We start from the raw sequence: 24,981 nt of genomic DNA on the forward strand, positions 1-24,981 counted from the left end.
TTAATCTAGTTTACAATGCCAGTGTTAAATGATCAAACCCAACAACAATGAAAAGAGTAAGAGAACAACTGATAACAAACATAGAACATAGAACAGTACAGCACAGAACAGGCCCTTCGGCCCTCGATGTTGTGCCGAACAATGATCACCCCACTTAAACCCACGTAACCCGTATACCCGTAACCCAACAATCCCCCCATTAACCTTACACTACGGGCAATTTAGCATGGCCAATCCACCTAACCTGCACATCTTTAGACTGTGGGAGGAAACCGGAGCACCCGGAGGAAACCCACGCGCACACGGGGAGGACGTGCAGACTCCACACAGACAGTGACCCAGCCGTGAATCGAACCTGGGACCCTGGAGCTGTGAAGCATTGATGCTAACCACCATGCTACCGTGAGGCCCCGTATAACAAACAAACAAAAAGAGTGGGGGGGGAAAAAAAGGACCGAATAGCAGAAAATACTTGAATTTAACCCAACACGTGTGAGCCCGCCGTAACCTTGAACATGATAAAACATAAAATATGAAGAGCCCATCCGCAAGGGCATAAAATTGATTAAACATCGATTAAAAGTAATTTGAACTTTAGCACAAAACAGTCTGCATCTTCCAGCATATCAAAAAAGCGGTCCTGCTCCCCAACAGGCACCCAAAGGTGAGCTGGGTAAACCATTCCAAATCTGACTCCATTTTTATACAAGATGGCTTTTATATAGAAGCAGGGATGTGTTGATGCAATTATACAGGGCCTTGGTGAGGCCACACCTGGAGTATTGTGTGCAGTTTTGGTCTCCTTCACTGAGGAAGGGTGTTCTTGCTCTCGAGGGAGTGCAGCGAAGATTTACCAGACTGGTTCCAGGGATGATGGGACTGTCATATGAGGAGAGATTGACTAGGTTGGGATTGTTCTGGCTGGAGTTCAGAAGCACAAGGGGGGGATCTCATAGAGACTTATAAAATTTTAACCGGACTAGACAGAGTAGAGGTAGAGTCAGTCATTAGGGCCATTTAAGCGACTCTTGGACAGGCACATGGACAGCAGTAAATTGAAGGGGTGTAGGTTAGGTTGATCTTAGATTAGGATAAATGCTCGGCACAACATTGTGGGCCGAAGGGCCTGTACTGTGCTATACTGTTCTATGTTCTATAGATGCAGGGAAGATGTTACCAATGATGGGTGTGTCCAGAGCCAGGGGTCACAGTCCGAGGATTCCGGGATTCAGGGTAAACCATTTCGGGCAGATTTAAGAAGACATTTCTTCACCCAAAGAATGGTGAGCCTGTTGAATTCATTCCAACAGGAAATAGTTGATGCTAAAACATTGAATATATTCAAGAGGCAGCTAAATATAGCACGTGGGGAGAATGGGATCAAAGGCTATGTGGAGAAAGCAGGATTAGGCTATTGAGTTGGATGATCAGCCATGTTCGTGATGAATGGCGGAGCAGGCTCGAAGGGCAAAAGGCCTCCTCCTGCTCCTATCTTCTATGTATCTATGAACTCCGTTGAAGGCAGCTCTTCGTTTTGCCAGACCCACACTCAGATCTTTGTACAGCCTGATGGAGTGGCCCTCCCATTTGATATCTCAATGCTCTCTAACCCAGCGAAGGACCTGTTTTTGTTTTCTTTGAAGCTATGAATTCCACAAGGCAGATCTCCAGATCGAGGCTTCGATCACAGAGGGCAATGGGCCCGGTTTGGGGGGGGGGGGGGGGGAAGAGAGAGAGAGAAGATATGTGAACACACCCTCGCCCACCATCTTACAAAACATGTCTGACAAATATGCACTGAGGATGAGGCCCTCCATCCTCTCTGGCAATCCAACAGTGCAAATTTTCTGCTTCCTGCATCTATTTTCCAGGCCACTCAGTTTGGCCTTCAATGATTTGTTACAATCAACCACTGAAGTAAGATCAGTTTTTAGAGAAGTGACCTGATCACCGTGATCTGTTAATGTCATCTCGATGCCTTTAATTGTGGTGCCATGGGCCTCGACAGTCTTATTAATGCTTTCTAAGGCCAAACGAATAGGGGCAGAGAAGAAAGCAGAGTTGAGGTCACAATCAGATGAGCCAAGATTTTATTGAACGTTGGAACAGGCTCAAAGGGTTATGGCCTTGATTCTATGTCTTTGTGTTGAATTAGGCCACAGGTTTTCTTTGTCTAAACAGTATAATCTTACAAAGTTTTCATTTTCTTTCCCACCACCAAGGTCTCTGAATATGGACTTTGAGAACCAGGAAAAAGATAAAGATGGGAATTCTACAAATGGCGCTTTCTCTGCAAACAATGCCAACAATAGTAAGTAGAAAACAAGACTCAAACTCCATCTGGTTTTGTTTTTTCATTTAATGAGGAAAAATGTTGTTTCTGTGCTTGAGGTGCTTGAAAGTTTATTGACTCATGGAGTGATATATCAATGGATAACTATATGGTGCAATGGCATATGGCACCCAAAGGCGCAATGCAATTCCAGTCGGTTTCTAACCGACATCATGCTGAATGTGAGTATTTTCCATGAGGCTGCCGTAACATGTGTTGGCTACTGTTGTACACCTTCAAGGCATTGTGTGACAGCATGGGAACAGATAGTTATCCATTCTGCCCTGGGGTACAAGACTCCTGCAAGAGGCAAACGTAGAGAGAAGTAAAGGATGTGTCAATAGCTTCAAATCTCTGGAGGTCGTGCACAGAACCTTAAAGAGCGTGTTGAGCATAAGTAGCATATCGTTGAGATGAGTACTTTTTTTTTTTTAAATTTAGATTACCCAATTATTTTTTCCAATTAAGGGGCAATTTAGTGTGGCCAATCCACCTACTCTGCACATTTTTGGGTTGTGGGGGTGAAACCCACGCAGACACGGGGAGAATGTGCAAACTCCACACGGACAGTGACCCAGAGCCGGGATCGAACCTGGGACCTCAGCGCCGTGAGGCGGTTGTGCTAACCACTAGGCCACCGTTGAGATGAGTACTTAATGATGTAATAATGTTGTCATCTTTGCCAATACACCACTACAGAACAAGAAATAGAAACGGGAGGAGACCAATTTTTATAATTTGAGTAGTTCACTTGTTAGCACCCTTTGAAGTGTCTAATGGCACACTTCTGAATTCAATAGTTTGGCAAGTGCATAATTTATCATATTGTTGGTAAATTTCCTTTTGGCTGTTCCTTCCAATATTTTAATTTACAAATACCATCAGTAGGAGACTTTATTTTTAAAAACTGAAAGGTGGACTTTCAGTGCGCCAGCTCCACAGAACAAGATGACCACCACTTAGAAATATTGTAGTCACACAGACAAATTGTCGTAACAATGACTAAGCAGTATTGTATTAAACTTCTGGCACAGTACAAATTGAGGTATATTGAGCTCTAATAGATGGCACTTAATGTCACTGAAATGAAAATTTTAAAAAAGTTTAGAAGTGATTTCAAAATATTCCACCTACTGTGTGAACTAATGCCCGGTCCCATTCAGTATTTGGTGTTCAGATTTTTATACTCCATTCTAATTTAATAATGTAGACAAAGCCACTCAGTCAATTTTATTTCAAAACTTTACTGTTGAGATTGTTGGGGGGGGGGGTCCAGAGAATTTGAGACCATTATTTTGTAGATGCATTTTGGAATGTAGCACAAGAAAGCTGCTGTTTGTTTCATCCTTGCCAGATTTGACCATAGGGATTCAACTTGAAATGAGTGTCCCAATCCATTATTTTTTAAAAATGGCTTAAAAGAAAAATCTATGCCACCAATTGTGATGCATGGTTTTAAAGAACTGTCTCACGGGTAGGTCTTGTAAAAGCAGTTTTAGCTGCAGGACAAATTGGCAGCACCCATGTTTACATTGGCTGTGGAAAGGTGTGCTGCAGGTCACAAAAAGTTTATGTATGGAGTCTGGAAAGAAGACTGCTAATGTTCTGCCTTTTATTTTCATGGCTTCTTTGCCTCTCCTGCATTGCTCCACACTGCTTTACTCCACCAACCAGCTAAAAGAAAATGAGTGGATTTGTTTAGATTAGTTCATCAGTTTGCAGTGTGGCGTAATTTTCAGTTTGATCAATTTTCTTAATTTAGCTTGCAATTGTTACAAAAAGAAATGTTAATGTCCATAACAAGCTCTCCAAATCCCAAGCTTAATTTTCCAACAAACATAAGAACTAGGAGCAAGAGTAGGCAGTTCAGCTCCTCGAGCCCGCTCCACCATTCAACATGATCATCACTGATTTCCTCTCGTCCTCAGCTCCACTTTCCTGCCCGTTCTCCAAAACCCTTCAACCCATTACTAATTAAAAATTTGTCTTGTCTATCTCCTCAAATTTACTCGATGCCCCGGCATCCACCGGACTCTTCAGGTAGTGAATTCTGCAGATTCACGATCCTTTAAGAGAAGTAACTTCTCCTCATCTATGTTTTAAATCTGCTACCCCTTATCATGTTCTAGATTGGGCAGCACAGTAACATTGTGGTTAGCACAATTCCTTCACGGCCCCAGGGTCCCGGATTCGATTCCCGGCTTGGGTCATTGTCTGTGCGGAGTCTGCACGTTCTCCCCGTGTGTGCTCCGGTTTCCTCCGACAGTCCAGAGATGTGCAGGTTAGGTGGATTGGCCATGCTAAATTGCCCTTAGTGTCCAAAATTGCCCTTAGTGTCGGGTGGGGTTACTGGGTTATGGGGATAGGGTGGAGGTGTGGGCTTGGGTAGGGTGCTCTTTCAAAGACCGATGCAGACTCGATGGGCCGAATGGCCTCCTGCACTGTAAATTCTATGAAATTGCCCCACAAGAGGAAGCATCCGCTCTACATCAGCTTTGACGGTACCGTTTATCGTCTTGTATACCTCAATTAGATCTCCTCTTATTCTTCTAAACTCAACAGAGTATAAACTTAAACTGCTCAGTCTCTCTTAGCTCACTAAGCTAAATCGCTGGCTTTTAAAGCAGGCCAGTAGCACGGTTCGATTCTCGTACCAGCCTCCCTGGACAGGCGCTGGAATGTGGCGACTAGGGGCTTTTCACTGTAACTTAATTGAAGCCTACTCGTGACAATAAGCGATTTTCATTTCATATCTGGAATAAATCTGGTGAACCTCCTCTGAACTGCCTCCAATGCAACTACATCCCTCTTCAAATTGAGACCAAAACTGTACACAGAAATCCAGGTGCAGTCTCACCAATGTCTTGTACAATTGCACTTCCCTACTTTTATACTCTATTCCATATCTTAAAGCCCCCATCCAGCCCCCCCGGGACAAACCGGTGATTGTCACACATTGGTGACCACACTGACGCCCCCTCCAGTTTCATATGCTGCCTCCATTGCCCCCACACCCGTAGGGCTGCCACCACTACCGGAGTACCGAGCCGGCGAGAACAGCAGGGGCGCCGTCAGTAAAGCCTCCAGACTCGTATCTTTGCAGGATGCTGCCTCCATCCACTCCCAGACCGACCCCTCCCCCACTACCCATTTCCTGACCATCGATATGCTGGCATCCCAGTAATAATTAATAAAGCTTGGGAGAGCCAAGCCCCTTCCCCGCAGGTCCGTACCAGGAGTGTGTCCTCTTTACTTTTGGGGTTTTACCCAACCATATAAACCTCAATATCGCTGCATTCATACTTCTGAAAAAGGCCTTTGGGAACATTTTGATCTCTTGCCCTGCATTCATTGGAAGAAATTGAAGTCTCTCCCAAGGGCTGCTATACTCATTGCACACGGTACCTTAATGTTGCAATAAAATGTTACAACATCTATTTAACCAACGATCATCCCACAGGTGCACTGGATCAACATCTAACCCATCAAAACAGTCCATCAGACGAAAACTAATTATAGTTTCACTGAAGTTGAAAACTTTGGAAAATTGCATTTCTTGGCATTCTCGGGTTTTGAATGAAAACTGGTTAGGAATGATCTAAAATAAACAACATAAAGCTGGAAACTAAGAACTTGGTTATATACTGATATTAAGAATAGTTTAAACTGTTCGAACCTTGTTAAGAATTTGTGTTCAAAAGACCTCGAGGGGACCATAGTAATATTGAAATTGAGAGATGCAGGAGTTGCCACATACTATGAAGTATCAACTGAACTCTGTGTTAGATTATTGTATTGAAATCAATTCCGAGCATCTGCTTGGAATCAAAAATATATAGGGCTTGAAATTAGACTTTGACATTGGTGTATTACAGGCAGTGTATTAGTGTGAAACAGAGCTTGTCAATTGTAAACAAAGACATTTTATGCAGACTTACAGACACATTCTAATTTCATGTCTCAGATGGCTCCATAAACCCCTTAATATTTTCATTGTTTTTGTTTTATGTAGCAGTGATAAATATTATGGATCAGTTTTCACCTGTCACATAGAAGGTAGTGTTTTCCACCGCAGTAGTGCTTAGCAGACATTGGCAGTCATTGAGTTTGTCCTTTATGAAAAGCAACATTTAGCAATATGATCAAGCAGTTGCAAGAATTTCTTCTGCAGCAGATCTTGTGATTTAAATGTTTTATTTTATAGGGTTGGCAGCCTGATGTGTTCAATAGCTGGATGAAATCAAACGGGCTGAAGGGCCTATCTCACCTGAAAAAGTACATTTGCAAACTTGAGTTTTATATTTCCAGGTTGAGAAAACTATCGTGAAAATATCTTTCCCTGCTCTACAGACAGTTTTATTCAGCCAGTTGCTGCTGGGTTCTGAGGTTCCTGATGAGATTGCACCGTGACAGCCCCTTCTGTAGTTGATGCATAAAATTGCATCTAGAAATTAACTTGTAATTATATGAACCATTGCCTTCCGAACTTTTGATTAAGTGGAATAAATACCCAATCGTTCTCTGAAAGTGAATCATGCTGAGGTATAATTCCTTGGTTGCTAATGGTCTCCCAATTCCGTGCTTGAGTAGTTATTTTTCTCTGCAAACTTATTCCCTCCCCTCTCTCGCTCTCTCTCTCTAACCCAAAACTAGTTCAGACATTACTCGACTTACAATAGGCTATGCTCCCTCTTCTTAAAATCATGCTCTCCAGCTCTAATTAAAATACCAAAACTGATATTAGAAACTTGCATTTTGCCCATAAAATGTTTGAGAGAATTGTTGGCTAATTTATGCAAAGTTGATAAATCTTGTAATGTGTTAATGCACTGTTACAGTATTGCACAGTAGGACCTGAATGTAAAGGCAAAGTAGTATGCTAAGCAAGTAGTATGCTACGCATCACAATTTCTTAAGGATAACTTTTACACACACATTACTCCTGTTTATATATTTTAATAATGTACAAAAGATACTTTATCCCCTGTATCTGCAATTTCATGCAACAAACTGTTATAGTTTGCTATTTATGTTCTCTAATCTTCAATGTGAGTGAATTGCTGCAATAAACTATGCATCTGTTGGCTCCTGTGTGCTGGCATTTGTAGGCATTTTCCCCTCTCCTCGACCATCTTTTTCATAATATAAAAGAATAGAAAAGCAGCATCTGAGCTATAGATGTGTGCTGTTGGACCTCTTCTTGGTATTGATCTTGCATTTACGTGAGTGAAAACCAATTTGAAGCAGTCTTCACTTATTTACACCTGTAAAATATGGTGAAATTTGTCAAAGTTGTTTTGTTGCAAAACTTAACTAATCATTTGTTTGTTTTCTAGGTATCCAGACCATAGACTCGACACAAGCTCTATTTCTTCCAGTAGGAGCATCAGTGTCTCTCTTAGTGATGTTCTTCTTCTTTGATTCTGTTCAAGTAGTCTTTACAATATGCACTGCAGGTATGAATTAGTTGTAGCATGTCTGAGGAATGTGAATTTTGTTGGTGTACCTTTTTAATATTTATGAACTGCACAGAATTTGGTATGTAAACTCACTGCAGAAGATGTTGGATTCTGGAAAAATTGTTGGTGCCAAAACGTTAGTGCTTTGACTGCCCCTTGAATTGCTTTTGGGCCACTAATTAACTTTATTTATTGTCTTTAAATTTGAAATTGTGTTCAGAGACATAATGAACAATGGATGATAAAACCAAAGAAGGAAATAGTAGGAGAGATGACCAAAAGTTTGGCCAAAGAGATGTGTTTTAAGGAAGTTCATAAAGGAGGATAGGGACGTGTAAAAATAAGAGGGATTTGCAGAGGGAATTCAAGACCAAGGTCCTAGGTGACTCGAGGTATTGCCACCAGTCGAGGGAAAGAGAGGAGTGAAGGGTGTGATGCACAAGAGTCCAAAGTTAGATGATCAGTCAAGCTCGTAACCTGGCTTATTTATGTTCGCTATAATAATAATTGCTTATTGTCGCAAGTTGGCTTCAATTAAGTTACTGTGAAAAGCCCCTAGTCGCCACGTTCCGGCACCTGTTTGGGGAGGCCGGTACGGGAATTGAACTCGCGCTGCTGGCATTGTTCTGCATTATAAGCCGGTGTTTATAGCCCACTGTGCTAAACTAGCCCCACTAGAAGCGATATACATTAATTCACAGAGACCAGTTCTCTGCAAACAAAAGGAATACTCCTGCCACTCTTCTTCTGGTCTGCTCTGTAATTTAATGAGATCGTGGCTGATCTGATTGTCGCCTCAAGTTCACATTCCTGCCGACCCCCAGTAGTCTTTCGTCCCCTTGCTTATCAAGAATATACCTACCTCTGCCTTAAAATAATATTCAAAGACTCCACTTCCATTGTCTTTTGAGGAAGAGAGTTCTGAAGACTCAATCCTCTGAAAGAAAAACGTTCCTCTTCATTTCTGTCGTAAGTGGGTGGGCGACACCTTATACCTAAACGGTAGGTGAACTTTCTCATTGTTTTGTTAGCAATTTATCATGCGAGGTACATTTCGGGACAGGAAAATTTCTGTAGTGTAAATGAGCCTTAGACACCTTTTAGACTTGGATGGATTAAGAATGTTTATTCAGTGTTATTGCTAAAAACAGTTCCGCACTATTTTCCCCTTTGAAAATCAAGTAATTTGAGCATGCCATCTGACTTCTGAAGATGTGACTGCACCGAGACTAGTCAGATAGCAAAATCTTGCAAGGGCTTTGCGCATGATGGTGATGGTCTGCTATGCTCTTCAGTAACATGGCTCTCCAGTGCAGTATGGATTTTGAAGACTTTAAAGCACTGGATGGACTCAGGTCATGGGAGAAGGAGCGTAACTTGAGGATGTATTAAAGGAGAAAGGTGCAGAGCTTACTCGGCTGCACAGCAAAGTGGTCGGGCGCAGTGCAGGGCTCTAGTGTCACATCAGGATACTATCAACATCAGGATTTACTTCATTAGGGCTCATTCCAGCTGGACCACTCTGATCTCAGACTAGTGCCATGGTATGGAACTCACTTTAAGCTGCCAGTGAGAACATTTCCATTAAAGATTTGGCCTAGGACAGCATAACCCTTGCCAGATGTGCAACTAGCAATGATAGTAAGAGGTTTCACTATCACCATTCACGGACCTCTGGTCCTTTTCACCACTTGAGCCCTCTTTTCCTGCACTCAATAATTGAGGACAGGATATTTGTTGAACAACCTCCTCCAGTTAGTTAGTTATTATTCGTTCTCCATTTGCAACTGGATGTGGCAGGACTGCAGAGCTTTGATCTGATGCACTGGTTGTGAGATTGCATTGCTCTGTCTAACATATGTTGCTTCTGCTGATTAGCATGCACGTAGTCCTGTGTTGAAATTTCACCCAGGTTAGCACCTAATTTTTAGGTATTCCTGGCATGCTGTTCTGAAATCTTGATTGAACCAAGGTTAATGGTAGAGTGAGGGATATGCTGTCATTGTGGTTGCATTGTAATTGAATACAATTCTGCTGCTGCTGATGGATACCCAGTTTTGAGCTACTTAATCTATTCAGACTCTATCCCATTTAGCACAGTGGTAGTGCCGCGGACAGTACAATGACATATGATCTTGATGTGAAGACCTGACTCTGTCTCCTCCACCAGGACTGCAGTGGTTACTCCCATCAGTATTATCATGGACAGATGTATTTGCAGCAGGTAGATTGGTGAGCATGTGGTCCCTCCTGGTGCTCTCATCATCTGCTGCATGGCCAGTCTGGCAAATATATCCTAGCTAGCTAGCAGAGTGGTGATGCTACCGAGATTAGCTCAGTTGGCTGGACGGTTGGTCCATAATGCAGAGCAACGCAAACAGCATGGGTTCAATTCCTGTATTGGCTGAGGTTATTCCCCTGAGGTGTGCTGACCCTCAAATTAAAATCACCAGTCAGTTCTCCCTCTCAAAGGGGAGAACAGCCTATGGACATCTGGGACTATGGCAAGTTTTGCATGGCCTCATGCTTCTGCCCCAAGTTTAAATAAACAACTGTGCTAAAGGTTAAAATAAACACCTCCTTTCCTCCTCCCCCACATTGAATTCCTATTCTCCAGATTCTAAGCTTTCCTCAGATAATGTTGCAGTATCTGCCCGTAGCTCTTGTCAATTTAATTTGTTTCAATTGCACAACAGTCGCACCTGCAACCTATCAATACAAAATTCTTTAAACACATGTTTCACTGTTTTTTCTGCCTCCTGCAAATTGCTACAGTCAAATCTAAATGTGCACAATGATATTTGATTGATGTTCAAAAAATCAGTACGTCTACTGCAGCAACCAATGCTTGCACTAGTAATGCATTACTAAAGATTCCTGGTGCAATCAAATAAGAGTTTTTAGATTTGAATAATACCAGAAATCCTTGACTGTGGTTACATTTATCAGTTTCTCATCTCTCTTCATGATTAGAAACATGCTTTTATCTTACTCTTCCTCATGTTTCTCCAGTTTCATTAAGGAAGTGAAAAATTATTAAAAGGTGCTCTGAAAATATTGCGTCGTTTGCAACCTGCAAATGCTGATAGGAACATTGCTGCTGGTCGAAATGCTAGAAAATACTGATGTGATTCCTTGAAAATTGGATTTCTGTTAATATTGAGAATTCTGTATTTATGACCACTATGAACTTTTTTTGAAAAAAAAACAAATCTCGGAACTCAAATTGATAGTTTCTTGGCCAGCGTAGTTAGGATCTGAATGTCAAAGATGCTTAAATAATACAGCAGATTTATCACCACTTCCTAAAACTTTGCTAAGTCCAGCTGGTATTTCCTTTGAAAATATGACACTAATATTGATGGTTAAAAGCCCTGCACTACAATTACATTATACTGTAGTACTAGCACGAAACGCTGATATGCAGGTACAACAAGTGATTAGGAAGGCAAATGGAATGTTGTTGTTTATTGCAATGACAATGGAATATAGAAATAGTGATATTTTGCTAAGTTGTACGGGATATTGGTGAGCCAATGTCTTGAGTACCATGTCCAGTTTTGATCTCCTTATTTAAGGAAGGATATAATTGCTTTAAAGCAGCTTAGTAAAGGTTCACTTGACTCATTCCTGGCGTGAAGCGGTTATCTAATGAGTAAAGCTTGGGCAGGTTGGGCCTTTATTCAATGTACTCTAGAAAATTGAAAGGTTAGCTTATTGAAACATGCAAGATCCTGAAGGCACTTGATAGGGTGGATGCTGAAAGGATATTTTCCTTTGTGGAGACACCAGAAATAGGAGGTGCACTTTAAAATATGGGGTCTCCCATTTAAGATGGAGATGAGGAGAACAGTCGGTAGAAACGGGGTCATTGAATATTCTTTTGGCGGAGGTATATAGACTCTGGACTAACAAGAGAGTCAGGGGATAGGCAGGAAAGTAGAGTTGAGGCTACAATCTGATCAGCCACGATCTTACCGAATGGCAGAGGAGGTTCAAGGTACCAAAAGGCGGCTTAATTCATATGTTTATATGTAATTGGTAAGGAGGACAAAAGAGCTGCTTTAGGCCACGTTTTTTTAATTCATTGTTTTTGGCTTCTGGTGAAATCTTGCTGCAGTATAATTATAACCATTTCTAAGTCCTGAATATACAGTTAGTAAAAGTGTATTTCTAGCCATTTGTGTATCACCTGCAACTACCTCAGCAGTAAATCATTCAATACGTTAAAAAGTTGGGTCATCCCTAAAATTTCTCCTTGTATAATCAATAGTGCTGAAATAGAAATTTTACATATTGATCTTTTGCTTAACAGGAGTGCATCAGTGTTTTAGTTCTATGATTATGTGGTATTCTGGTTTTACAGTAATTACTAAAATATCATGAGCAATAATTTGTATACAACTAAATAGTCTGCTCATGATGGTTTAATTATGTCGTGTACCAAGGCATTTTCCACAGTTGAATGTGGAAGCCAGAACATGGACATTTTCAATAGTATTCCACTTGCATTTTTAGAAGATGCCTTTATAATTGCGAGGAAGTTCAGGTCAATCTTAATGAAATTGCCATTTGCTTTTGTCATCTACATTATACCTCCTTTTGAATGAATGAAGACATGTTTGTAATAAATTCAGTATGCCAGCTAAACTAATGATCATGAGTTTGATCTCTCGAGTTTCTAAATTGCCTATTTTTTGAATTGACAAGGTGCTCTTATTAGCTGGAACTCAATAGACCTTTTTCTTTCAGTTCTCGCAACAATAGCATTTGCCTTTCTGCTGCTCCCAATGTGCCAGTATTTAACAAGACCCTGCTCACCTCAGAACAAGTAAGAATTTATAATCCTCTCTGTTGTGTTCTTGATGAACTTTGAGAATGGATGTAGTTTTTAATTGTCGACTTTAATTGATTTCTTTTGCCTTTTCACCATAAAGAAAATAATTAAACCCTCTGCTTCCTTGCACAAATTCCATTTATAGTCTACCGCAAAGGTTAGCTTCATACATGCTGTATTAAATCTGCTTCTTATCCAAATGGTAAATTGTCTGAGTTTAGCTAAGGTTACAATCTGTATTAAATATGCATTAACCAAAAATTGCATTTATGTAGCACTTTTCACAACCGTTGGAAGTTCTAAAACGCTGCACAACCAATGAAGAACTTTTGAATTGTAGCTACTGTTTTAATATAGGGAATGTGGTAGCCAATTGGCACATGACTCCCATCAACAACAATAAAACAAATTACCTGATAATCTGGCCAACATGCTTGTGAGAACTCCCCCTTTGTTCTAATGCGGGAGGAATGTCTTATGAGAGACAGCACGGCGGCACAGTGGTTAGCACTGCTGCCTCACGGCATGAGGTCCCAGGTTCGACCCCAGACCTGGGTCACTGTACGTGTGGAGTTTGCACATTCTCCCTGTGTTTGCGTGGGTTTTGCCCCCATAACCCAAAAAATGTGCTGTTATGTGGGTTGACCACGCTAAGTTGGCCTTTAATTGGAAAAAATGAATTGGGTACTCTAAATGTATTTTTTTTAAGTGAGCACTTGGAAGGACAGGTGCGACCTTGATTTATCATCTCATCTGAAAGATCGCACCTCCGACATTGCAGCACTCCCGCAGTACTGCATTGAGTATCAGCCTTAACGTGTATCAGCCTCTGGAAATTTACAACCTGCTGACATGGAGGTGAAAGTGCCGTAACTGATATCAAGTGGTTTGGATTCTCTCCTTCCATCATGGTAACTAATTTGTAACTTCCTTTTTGAGCTCATGTGGTGCACGAGCTATATGACTACAAGTTTTTCATATTGAGATGCATCATGAGGACAGTATGGTGGCACAGTGGTTAGCACTGCTGCCTCGCAGCGCTAGGGACTCTGATTCAATTCTGATCTTGGGTGACAGTGTGGAGTTTGGATATTCTCCCCATGTTGCGTGGGTTTCCTCTGGGTGTCCGGTTTTCCCCGCAGTCCAAAGATGTACCGGTTATCTGGATCGGCCATGCCCATTGGTGTCCAAAGATCTGCAGGTTAGGTGGGGTTACAGGATTAGGGTGGTGGAGTGGGCTGAGGTAGGGTGCTCTTTCAGAGGGTCAGTGCAAATTCGATGTACTGTAGGGATTCTATGGTTTCTATGATACATACATTATCACATTGTGTTCTTAAGCATAATGTGAATAATACAAAATATCAGCAGCACAGCAAGGAGCAGTCGTGCCACTGTTATTTTTAATTATGTTGTTACATTGTGTACCTTGTGTTGCCCTATTATGTGTTTATTTTATTTTCATGTGCTTAATGACCTGTTGAGCTACTCGCAGGAAAATACTCTTCACTGTACCTCGGTACACATGACAATAAACAAAACCAAATCTAAATATATACCATTTAATGAAATGAAAATCCCTTATTGAGTCACAAGTAGGCTTCAATTAAGTTACTGTGAAACGCCCCTAGTTGCCACATTCCGGCGCCTGTTCGGGGAGGCTGGTACGGGAATTAAATCATGCTGCTGGCCTGCCTTGGTCTGCTTTAAAAGCCAGCGATTTAGCCCAGTGTGCTAAACCAGCCCCATATCCGATAACTTCATAGCTCTCTTCTCCCCCCCCCCCCCCCCCCCGAAACAGTGCCCAACTTGTTTCTGCCTCCTTACCAAAATCTATAGACAGGATTGCCCTGGTAGACCCATCATATCGGCCTGTTCCTGCCCCACCAAACTCATTTCTTCGTATCTTATATATATTCACTGTTATTGTTTGTTCCATTGTTACTTACTGTTGTTGTTGCTTCTGTTGACTCCGCCTGTGCTCCACCCCTCGGGCTTTGTATAAAGTTGGCTGATCTGTGGCCCTGCCACCAGTGAAGGATCAGCAGCAGGCAGGCACACATCTGTGTATTAAAGCCGCAATTTAGTTCTATAACTCGCTTTGTCTATTATTGATGGTCCATCAATTTAATGCACTGAGATATTGCAATGGATGTCGCTCTTAAGCCTGACCGACCCGCAGGCAGCCGACGCCACACTGATCTTCGAGCACTGGCTAAGCTGTTTCGAGGCTTACCTCGACTCATTGACCGATGGTGTCACCGAGATGCACAAGCTGCGTCTCCTCGATGCCCGGGTGAGCCCCAAACTTTTTCTGCTGATCAGAGACGCGGCCTCGTACGCAGAGGCAATCGCACTGCTAAAAGGACACTTCGTGAGGGCAGTGAATGAGGTGTTCACTGAACATCTTGTCACGAGGCGTCAGTGCCCTGGTGAATCACTGGCCGAATTCCTACGTGACCTGCGAGTACTTGCCCGGAATTGTAACTGCCAGGCAGTTACGGCAGTTCAGCACAGCTCCTAATCAGGGACTCCTATGTGGCCCGAGTCCGGTCTAATTATATCCGACAACGCTTGCTCAAAGGGGGTACCCTCAACCTCAAGGACACTGTGCAGCTCTCTAGCTCTTTGAAAGTAGCGTTCCAGAACATGGATGCCTTCACATCCGACCACGCGGTACCATCGTGGACTTCTGAGGCGCGGCTGTCACGCGGCCTGGGCGCGTCACAAGCCTGTGCCGTGCGGCAGCCCGCCAAGTCCGGGGGGCCGTACTGCTACTTCTGCGGCCAGGGCCAGCACCCCAGACGACATTGTCCAGGTCGGAACGCGACCTGCAACGAGTGCGGTAAGAAGAGGCACTTTAGCCAAGGTCAGTCAGGCCCGACCTCAAGCTCCCAGACCCAAAGTCTGCCAGGCCCAACCTGAAGCTCACGGGTCCCGCAGCGTGGCACCTTACCTGCCAGGACCGCCCCCTTCTGACGCGTCAAACACCTTGTGCGGCTAGTGGGGGCCGCCATTTTGGCCGCCATCTTTGACACCGCCCGCCGTGTGCAACTCATGGAGGCTGCCATCTTGGGACCACCCCGCAACCACCGACCAGACAAGCCATCTTCCGCAGCTCAGCTCCATCACGCTCGACCAGTCCCGGCCCCATCACCTCAAGAACTCCATGATGGCCATCCAGGTCAATGGGCACGAGCCGACCTGTCTGTACAATTCCAGGAGCACGGATAGCTTCATTCATCCGGATATGGTAAGGCGCTGCTCCCTTCCGATTTTTCCCGCGAGCCAGACTATCTTCCTCGCTTCCGGATCACACTCTGTTCAGGTCCAGGGCTACTGTGTCGCAAACCTTGCGTTACAGGGCGTAGAGTACGCTAACTTCAAACTCTACATCCTCCCCCATCTCTGCGCTGCCCTGTTACTAGGACTGGACTTCCAGTGTAACCTCCGAAGCCTGACTTTGAGGTTCAGTGGACCCCTGCCCCCTCTCACCGTCTGTAGCCTCGCGACCCTTAAGGTCGCCCCTCCCTCGCTCTTGCTAACCTCACCCCCACTGTAAGCCCATCGACACCAGGAGCAGATGATACAGTGCCCCGGACAAGGCCTTTATCAGGTTGGAGGTCCAGCGACTCCTGCGGGAAGGGATCATTGAGGCTAGTAACAGCCCTTGGAGAGCCCAAGTGGCCTGGTCAGGAATGGGAAGAAACAGCGGATGGTCGTCAACTACAGTCAAACGATCAACCAGTACACGCAGCTCGATGCTTACCCTCTTCCCTGCATATCTGACATGGTCAACCAGATTGCGCAGTACCAGGTCTTCTCCACAGTAGACTTGAAGTCCGCGTACCACCAACTTCCTATCCGGCCAGAGGACCGCCAATGCACTGCCTTCGAGGTAGATGGCCGCCTCTACCACTTTCTCCGGGTCTCCTTCGGCGTCACCAATGGGGTCTCGGTCTTCCAGCGAGTGATGGATCGAATGGTTGACCAGTACGGGCTGCGGTCTACGTTCCCGTATCTGGATAATGTCACCATTTGCGGCCATGACCAGCAGGACCACGACGCTAACCTCCAGAAATTCCTCCAGACCGCCCAGCTCCTTAATTTAACCTATAATAAGGAGAAATATGTTTTCCGCACAACTCGCCTAGCCATCCTTGGCTACGTTGTGGAAAACGGAGTCCTAGGGCCCGACCCCGACCGCATGCATCTTCTGCACCTTCCCCTCCCCCAAAGCCCCGAAGAGATGCCTGGGGTTTTCTCCTATTATGCCCAGTGGGTCCCCAATTATGCAGACAAAGCCCGCCCACTTACCAAATCCACCATTTTTCCCCTACGGCTGAGGCCCGCTTGGCCTGCAACCATATCAAGGCAGATATTGCCAAGGCCACGATGCACGCAGTAGACGAGTCCATCCCGTTCCAGGTGAAGAGCGATGTTTCTGACTTTGCCCTGGCTCCTACCCTCAGCCAGGCGGGCAGGCCCTTGGCTTTCTTCTCCCGTACCCTCCATACCTCCGAAACCTGGCACTCTTCTGTCAAAAAGGAAGCACAAGCCATTGTGGAAGCTGTGCGACATTGGAGGCATTACCTGGCCGGCAGGCAATTCACTCTCCTCACTGACCAAAGATCAGTTGCCTTCATGTTCAATAACACGCAGCGGGGCAAGATCAAGAACGACAAGATCTTGAGGTGGAGGATTGAACTCTCCACCTATAACTACTACATCTTGTATCGGCCTGGGAAACTCAATGAGCCTCCAGATGCCCAGTTCACAAGTAGACCGACTTTGGGCCCTCCACAATGACCTCTGTCACTCAGCTCCTCCATTTCATCAAAGCCCGCAAGCTGCCTTACTCCACCAAGGAGGTCAGGACCGTGACCAGGCACTGCCAAGTTTGCGCGGAGTGCAAACCGCACTTCTATCGGCCAGACAGAGCTCACCTGGTGAAGGCCTCCTGCCTCTTTGCCTCAGTATTGATTTCAAAGGGGCCCCATCACTGGCCGTAACGTGTACTTCCTCAACATCATTGATGGGTACTCCCGTTTTCCCTTTGCCATCCCATGCCCTGACATGACCTCTGCCACCGTCATCAAGGCTCTGCACAGTCTCTTTACCTTGTTCGGTTTCCCCACCTATGTCCATAGTGATCGGGATTCCTCTTTTATGAGTGATGAGCTGTGTCAGTTCTTGTTTAGCAAGGGCATCGCCTCAAGCAGGACGACCAGCTACAACCCCCGGGGAAACGGACAGGTGGAGAGGGAGAACGCGACGGTCTGGAAGGCCGTCCTTCTTGCCCTACAGTTGAGATGTCTCCCGCTGGCAGGAGGTCCTTCGCAATACGCTCCACTCCATCCAGTCGCTTCTGTGTACTGCCACCAACGAGACCCCTCACGAACGTTTGTTTGTTTTCCCTAAGAAGTCCACCTCAGGGGTCTCACTCCCGTCCTGGCTGACAGTCCCACGGCCCGCCCTCCTCTGGAAGCATGCGAGGAGCCATTAGTCAAATCCCCTGGTCAAGAGTGTTCTGCTCCTCCATGCAAACCCACAGTATGCCTACATAGCACACCATGATGGGTGGCAGGGCACAGTCTCCCTCAGAGACTTGGCACCCGCAGTGTTTCCCCAGTGGCTATCACCACCACGCCCACCCCTACACAGTCTGCCACCACTCGGTTGCCTCGGGACTTGGCGCAGGCAGCCGCCCCAGTGATCATTACCACCACCCCTGCCCTTACACTGTCTCCCTCTCCGTCAGCTCATCAGGATTAAGAAAAAGACGACACGCTCCCGGAGTCGAAGATCTCTACACCTGTGCCCACACCACAGTCAGGACTGAAGCGATCACGGTGGAAGGTTAAAGCTCCTGTCAAACTCAATCTGAGAGTCCACTTCACCCCCGCTGGACTTTTATTTTTAACACGGGGTGAATGTGGTGAACCATGTTTCACTGTTACCCACAGCTGTGTATAGATATATTACTGTTGTTGTTGCTTCTGTTGGCTCCGCCTGTGGCTCCGCCCCTCGGGCTTTGTATATCGTTGGCTGATCTGTGGCCCTGCCCATAGTGAGGGATCAGCAGCAGGCAGGCACACATCTCAGTGTATTAAAGCCACAATTTAGTTCTATAACTCGCTTCGTCTGTTTGATGGACCATCAATAATAATTTCTATTTTCGCAGCCCTAACTGCCTCCTCTCACTATGGACATTCAATGCCCCTCCGCCTCCATCCCCCACCAGGAAGGCTTCAGGGCTCTCTACTTCCTTGGGAAGAGGCCCGAACAATTTCTGTCCACAACCACTCATCCGCCTAGCTGAACTTGTTCTGTCACTAAATTTCTCCTTTAACTTGTCTCACTTCTTGCAAATAAAAGGTATGGGTGTGGGTGCATGGCCCCAATTATGCCTAGCTTTTTGTGGAGTATGTGAAACGTACCTTGTTCCAGCCGTAATCTGGCCCCCTCCATTACATTGATGATTGTATCAGTGGTGCTTAATGCTCATCTGGACCTGGAAACATTTATCAATTTTTCTTTCAATTTCCACTCCTCTCTCACCTTCACATGGTTTATCTCTGACACTCCTTCCTTGACCTCTCTGTCTCTATTTCCAGTGATAGACTGGCCACCAATATTCAGTACAAATCCACTGACTCCCACAGCTACCTTGACCACAGCCCCTCACACCCTGCTCCTCTCAGGGCTCCATCTGTTCCAATGATGCCAACTTCAAAAACAGACGTCTGATATGTATGCCTTTTGTTTCAACTGAACACCCCCACCCCCTCCCAAACAGCACCTCCAGCACCACCACCAAACGTGGTTGATAGGTCACCTATCTCCACGCCCCCCCCCCCCCCCCCCCCCCCCCCCCCCCCCCCCCCCCCGCCCGAACTATAGCAGGGTCCGTCTTGTACTCAATTTGCACCCCACCAGCCCCTGCATTCAAAGTATCATCCTCTGCTATTTCTCCCAACTGCAGCACTGAGCACATCTTTCCTTCTGCCCATGTCAGCATTCTGCAGGGTCATTTCCCTCCACGGCCCCCTGGTTCACTCCTCCAAATACCCCAACCCATCTTCCTCTTTCTTTGACACCTTCACATGCAATCACAAAAGGTGCAATACCTGCCCCTTTACTTCCTCCCTCAATTGTCCAAGGGCCAAACACTCCTTTCAGGTGAAGCAAAATTTCACTTGCACCTCCTTCAATTTTGTCAGATGTATTCGCTGCACTCAATGCAGTCTCCTCTACATTGAGGAGACTAAACACAATCTGGGTGACCACTATGTGGAACACCTTCTCTCCATCCGTAAGTATGACCCCTGCCTTTCTGTTGCTTGTCATTTCAACTCTGCATCTTGCTCTCATGCCCACATATTTTTTGGCCTGCTGCAATGCTCCAGCGATGCCCAACGCAAACTGGAAGAACAACACCTCCTATTCCGATTAGGCACGTAACAGTCTACTGAACTCAACATAGAGTTCAACAACTTTGGACAGCTTTCCGCTCCATCTTGACCCACTTTTTTTTTTGTTGGTTTCCTTGCTTTGCCCAATGCAACCCCACACCATCCGCTGTCCCTGCATTTCAGTTTTGCTTCCACTGAGCACTGACCTTGGTTCTCATAGAATCTCTACAGTGCAGAAAGAGGCTATTCGGCCTAGTGTGCCTGAACCAACCCCCCAAAAGAGCACCCTACCCAGGGTCAGGCCCCACCCTATCCCCGTAGCCCAGTCTAACATCTTGGCTATTAAGGGGCAATTTAGCATGGCCAATCCACCTAACCCGCACATCTTGGACTCCCCTATTAACACAGTCTGCTATCTTAACTTTATGCCATTAATAGCACTTTTTCAGTCCTTTTTCATCATGTGTCAATTACATCTTTGGCTGTCTCGTTTTGGCTCCAACCTACCTCTGACCTTCTCTTCTGTCCTATCCCCTTTCCAACTACATAATGCATCACATAATAATAATAATCTTTATTGGTGTCACAAGTAGGCTTCATTAACGCTGCAGTGAAGTTACTGTTAAATCCCCTATTCGCTACACTATGGCGCCTGTTCGGGTACACGGAGGGAGAATTCAGAATATCCAATTCACCTAACAAGCATGTCTTTCGGGACTTGTGGGAGGAAACCGGAGCATCCGGAGGAAACTCACGCAGACACTGGGAGGACGTGCAAATTCCGCCGGACCAATTCTGCACCAACCCACTTAAGCCCCCACTTCCATCCTATCCCCGTAACCCAATAACCCCTCCTAACCTTTTTAGTCACTAAGGGCAATTTATCATGGCCAATCCACTTAACCTTCACATCTTTGGACTGTGGGAGGAAACCGGAGCACCCAAAGGAAACCCACACAGACATGGGGAGAACGTGCAGACTCCGCACAGACAGTGACCCAGCAGGGAATCGAACCTGGAACCCTGGCGTTGTGAAGCCACAGTACTAGCCACTTGTTCTACCGTGCTGCCCTACTGTCGTGGTAAGAGGATTCTGTATTTTATCCTGTGGCCATGTGACATGGGGAAATTGTCCTTGCAAGTAAAAGATGCAGCTTGAGCATACAAGTGTGTAAGAAAAAATGTGACTGGCCATCTCCTGACTTTATTTCTGTTCGTGTAGCTATGCATTTATTCCAATTAACCTTGTGCCTATTGTGATGAATGTAGGAATTTAAGATATATTGTGTTATTAGTATTTGGTGCAGTAAGGGTTAAAAGCCTGGGTTAGTGTGTAACTTCTGCAGTCATGTTATTAAAAATCCTTTTCAGTTTAAGTTCAGTTTTAGATCGACTGTTCACAGACCAGCAGCTGCTCTCAAAACAGTGAGTTTTGATTTGTCCGGGGTCAAACTAGAGGTTTCTCTCAAAAGCGAAGATTTGTTTGTGAACAGGACAGGAGCAGTTTCTCAAAGGCTGGCCGGTTAAACAGTACTCTGACCTGATTTCTCTTTCTCCAAACAGTCTTTTAAAACAATCTCTATTAAGCAAGTATTCCTGGGTCTACTAACTATATAAGTGGATTCTGACCCGAGATGTGTTTTGCTGGAGTGGAGATAAAAGATTGCATTTAGGATTTATTGTTTCATTGTATTTTAAGCATTGTTTAATGGGTAATTGTAAGCGGTTTTCTTGTGCGAGGTTGAAGTTATTAATCGTGTGTTAGTAATTAGTTTTGTTTTAATATACCACATCCCTATTCATGCAGACTCCTGGAGCGAAGTATCCTTTCCTCACCGTTCTTACAAATTAAATGAAATTTTGGGCTTTGTCCAGTGTCTTAGCAACTGTTGAGTTCTGGTCCGAAATGATAATAGTATATAGATATTACTCACTAGCCAGTGTATGGTGTTTGCAACCAGTTTGCAATAATAGAGTAATAAAGGCACTGGGTTGGGCATTATTGCAGACATTGTGAAACCAAGCACCAAACTCTAAATACAGTGTGTGTTGTGCTCCTTTCCATCCTTGTCCTCTCTTTTGCATTGCATCGCCCCGCCCCACCAGCCTTGCTCCCTTGTTTCCCACATCCCCTTTGACCTGTTTCACCTCCGCACAGTTGTCTGAATCTTGCTAAGATTCTAGCACTCAGGTTAATTAAAAACCTTTCAGCTATTGCAACAAAACTTTTATTTGCCAGTAAGTTTAAGAAAGAAAAGTGGAACTTGCAGTTATTTTGCCCCTTTCACAACCGTGGGTCATTCCAAAAATGCTTCCAAGCCAATGAAAATGTTTTGAAGTGTAGGTGAAGTTTTAATAGAGGGAATATGGTAGCCAAATTGCGCACAATGGTGCTCCCATAAACAGCAGTGAAATAGTTTTGGGAGTTGGCTGATGGATAAAATTTGACCAACAAACTCGAGACCGCTCCCCTGCTGTAATTCAAACAGTGCCACGGAATCTTTTAATGTGCACTTGAAAGGGTAGATGAGGTCTCGACTTAACATAAGTGGAAGCCAGCAGCTTTGTGCTGCACTGAAATGTCTGCCTGAATTTATGGCTTAAAGCTCTGCAAACCCACAGCTCTGACTGAGCTGAGAATGCTACTACTGTACTGAGCTAAGGCTGATGCCAGATGAGATAGCTAATCTTGTAATTAACTTGTTCATTCTTTTGGTTATGGATATTGGCGATACAAAATTGATATAAAAAATGAGATGATCTTTTTCTGGCTGCCAGCTCACTCTTCCCTTGTGTCCTCACTTGTTCTATCTTGTTACTTCTGTTAGAACTTCCTCTAAACAAATTGACTGCTATGTTTTCCTACAAGTCATTACATAAGAGAACAAGAGCTTGTGAAGAGCCTTGGGGCGTACCGAGGCTGTGGAAGGTGTTATATAATGACACCTTTTAAAATATTTATGCATTATTCCCATCACACAAAGATAAACTTGAATCTTGTCCTCCTGAGCATCAGAGTAGGTTATGGACAGAACGTTCCATAATATAAAAAAAGTCTGACGACTTAGTAATTTTGGTGCTCAAAATCATAGCTTTTAAAAATAAAAATCTGTACTTTTGTCATTAGCTGATAACATAACAGCATGAAGTTGGTAGTCTGGTTCTTAAGCCACATTGTATTTGAATATAACTTCACAACCATGCCTTTAGTTTTACATTGGTGAAATGGTGTTTTTGGGCACAGTGATTTCTATTTTCACAAGAGATCTCGCAGGGAGCACATTAAAAGCCCACGCCCTATGTTTATATTGCTAAATTCTGTTTCTTTCTTTAAACAATTGTAGATTCAGATTTTTGTGGCCTGATGTTGCTTTTGCGATGAAGGTTGTTTTTGTGCTGAATTTCATCACTTATAATACTATAGTTTTTTGAATTCTTTAACCTTTCCCTCCTGACCACCATCGTTTGCACATAGAATCCCGATGGTGCAGAAGGAGGCCATTCAGCCCATCGAGCCGACACCAACCGTCGAACCAGTACTCTACCCATTTCACTCACCTGCCCACCCTGCCCTATCTCTGTAACTCCATAACCTAACCTGCACTTTCCTGGACACTAAGGGGCAATTTATCATGGCCAATCCACCTAAACCACACATTTTTCGACTGTGGGAGGAAACCGGAGCACATGGTGAAAATCCATGCAGACACGAGGAGACCATGCAGACACGAGGAGACCATACAGACAGTGACCCAAGGCCAGAATTGAATCTGGAATTGTACTAGCACTGTGAAGCAGCAGGGCTAATCACCCTCTCGCCTCTTGTGTTTCCTCTTGTGAGGAAGAGCATAACTAGAGGCCATTGTTATAAGATAGTCACAAAGACGATCGTGGGACAGCATAGATACTGCAGAAAATGCAGTCGGTTCAGTGAGTGCAGGAGCAAGAAAAACATGACTAAGAAAGGGAAGCAGAAAAGGAGAACTGGGGAGAAAGTCGAGAGGCGGGAGAGAAAATCAAGCAGAAGAGAGGAGAGAAACATGGCACGAAGTAAGAGAAAAATGACGAGGAAGGAAAATATGGTTTCTGCACACAGGGGTTGGCCCTTATAAAATTTAGGAACTTGAGTTAAATATCCCATTAGAATATTGGAATTGTATTCGGAATATGTTGCAGGTAGGGCAGCACGGTGGCGCAGTGGTTAGCACTCGTACTGCGGTGCTGAGGCCCCGGTTTCGAAACCCGGCCCTGGGCCACTGTCCGTGTGGAGTTTGCACATTCTCCCCGTGTCTGCATGGGTTTCACCCCCACAACCCAAAAAGTGTGCAGGTTAGGTGGATTGGCCATGCCTAATTGCCTCTTAATTGAAAAAAAACTAATTGGGTACTCTAAATTTAAAAAAAAGAATATGTTATAGGTAGGCCGGCACTTAGCTCTGAACAGGGATGACAGATTTTTGCTACCATATACACGAGGTGATATTCTGCTGATGCATGTTATCTAAATTATGTTTTGTTGCATTCATTTGTAATGCTGCTATATAGTTCTCAAACTATCATGGCGAATAATTAGTGGTTTTCATACAAAAATGGAATGATGGCACATGCTGCCGGTGCCCACTAATTATACACCAGTAAAGATTTCTTAATTTCATGAAATAAGAATGCAGTTTGGCTTATGTTGTTCCAGTAAATAGTGGGTCCAGTTAGAACCTGATGTGATCATAGAATACAGTTCACAGAACACCAGTAAAACACATGGATACTCATATTTTAAAAAATAAACTTAATTGCTCACTGGCCAGCTGTAATCCTGCCCTTACTGGAAATGCTCCGGTCTGGCAGCATCTGTGCTAGAAATAGAGTTAGCGTCTCAGGTCTGTGACCTTTCTCCACAGATGCTACCAGGTGTACCAATATTTGTGTCGTTATCTGTTTTTAT

General features: G+C 44.5%; 1 protein-coding gene across 2 annotated transcripts in view; it reads left to right on the top strand.

Moving 5' to 3' along the window:
- The window catches only part of sppl3 (signal peptide peptidase 3), a 254,970-nt gene that overhangs the window by 140,675 nt on the left and 89,314 nt on the right, over positions 1–24,981 (top strand). For both annotated transcript variants that reach the window (XM_038791581.1, XM_038791592.1), the window contains 3 exons: positions 2,223–2,311; positions 7,669–7,788; positions 12,544–12,622. In XM_038791581.1, the coding sequence (XP_038647509.1) occupies positions 2,223–2,311; positions 7,669–7,788; positions 12,544–12,622 (288 nt within the window). The remainder of the gene's footprint in view (positions 1–2,222; positions 2,312–7,668; positions 7,789–12,543; positions 12,623–24,981) is intronic.

This window comes from Scyliorhinus canicula, chromosome 1, assembly GCF_902713615.1.
Source record: "Scyliorhinus canicula chromosome 1, sScyCan1.1, whole genome shotgun sequence".
Taxonomy (NCBI): domain Eukaryota; kingdom Metazoa; phylum Chordata; class Chondrichthyes; order Carcharhiniformes; family Scyliorhinidae; genus Scyliorhinus; species Scyliorhinus canicula.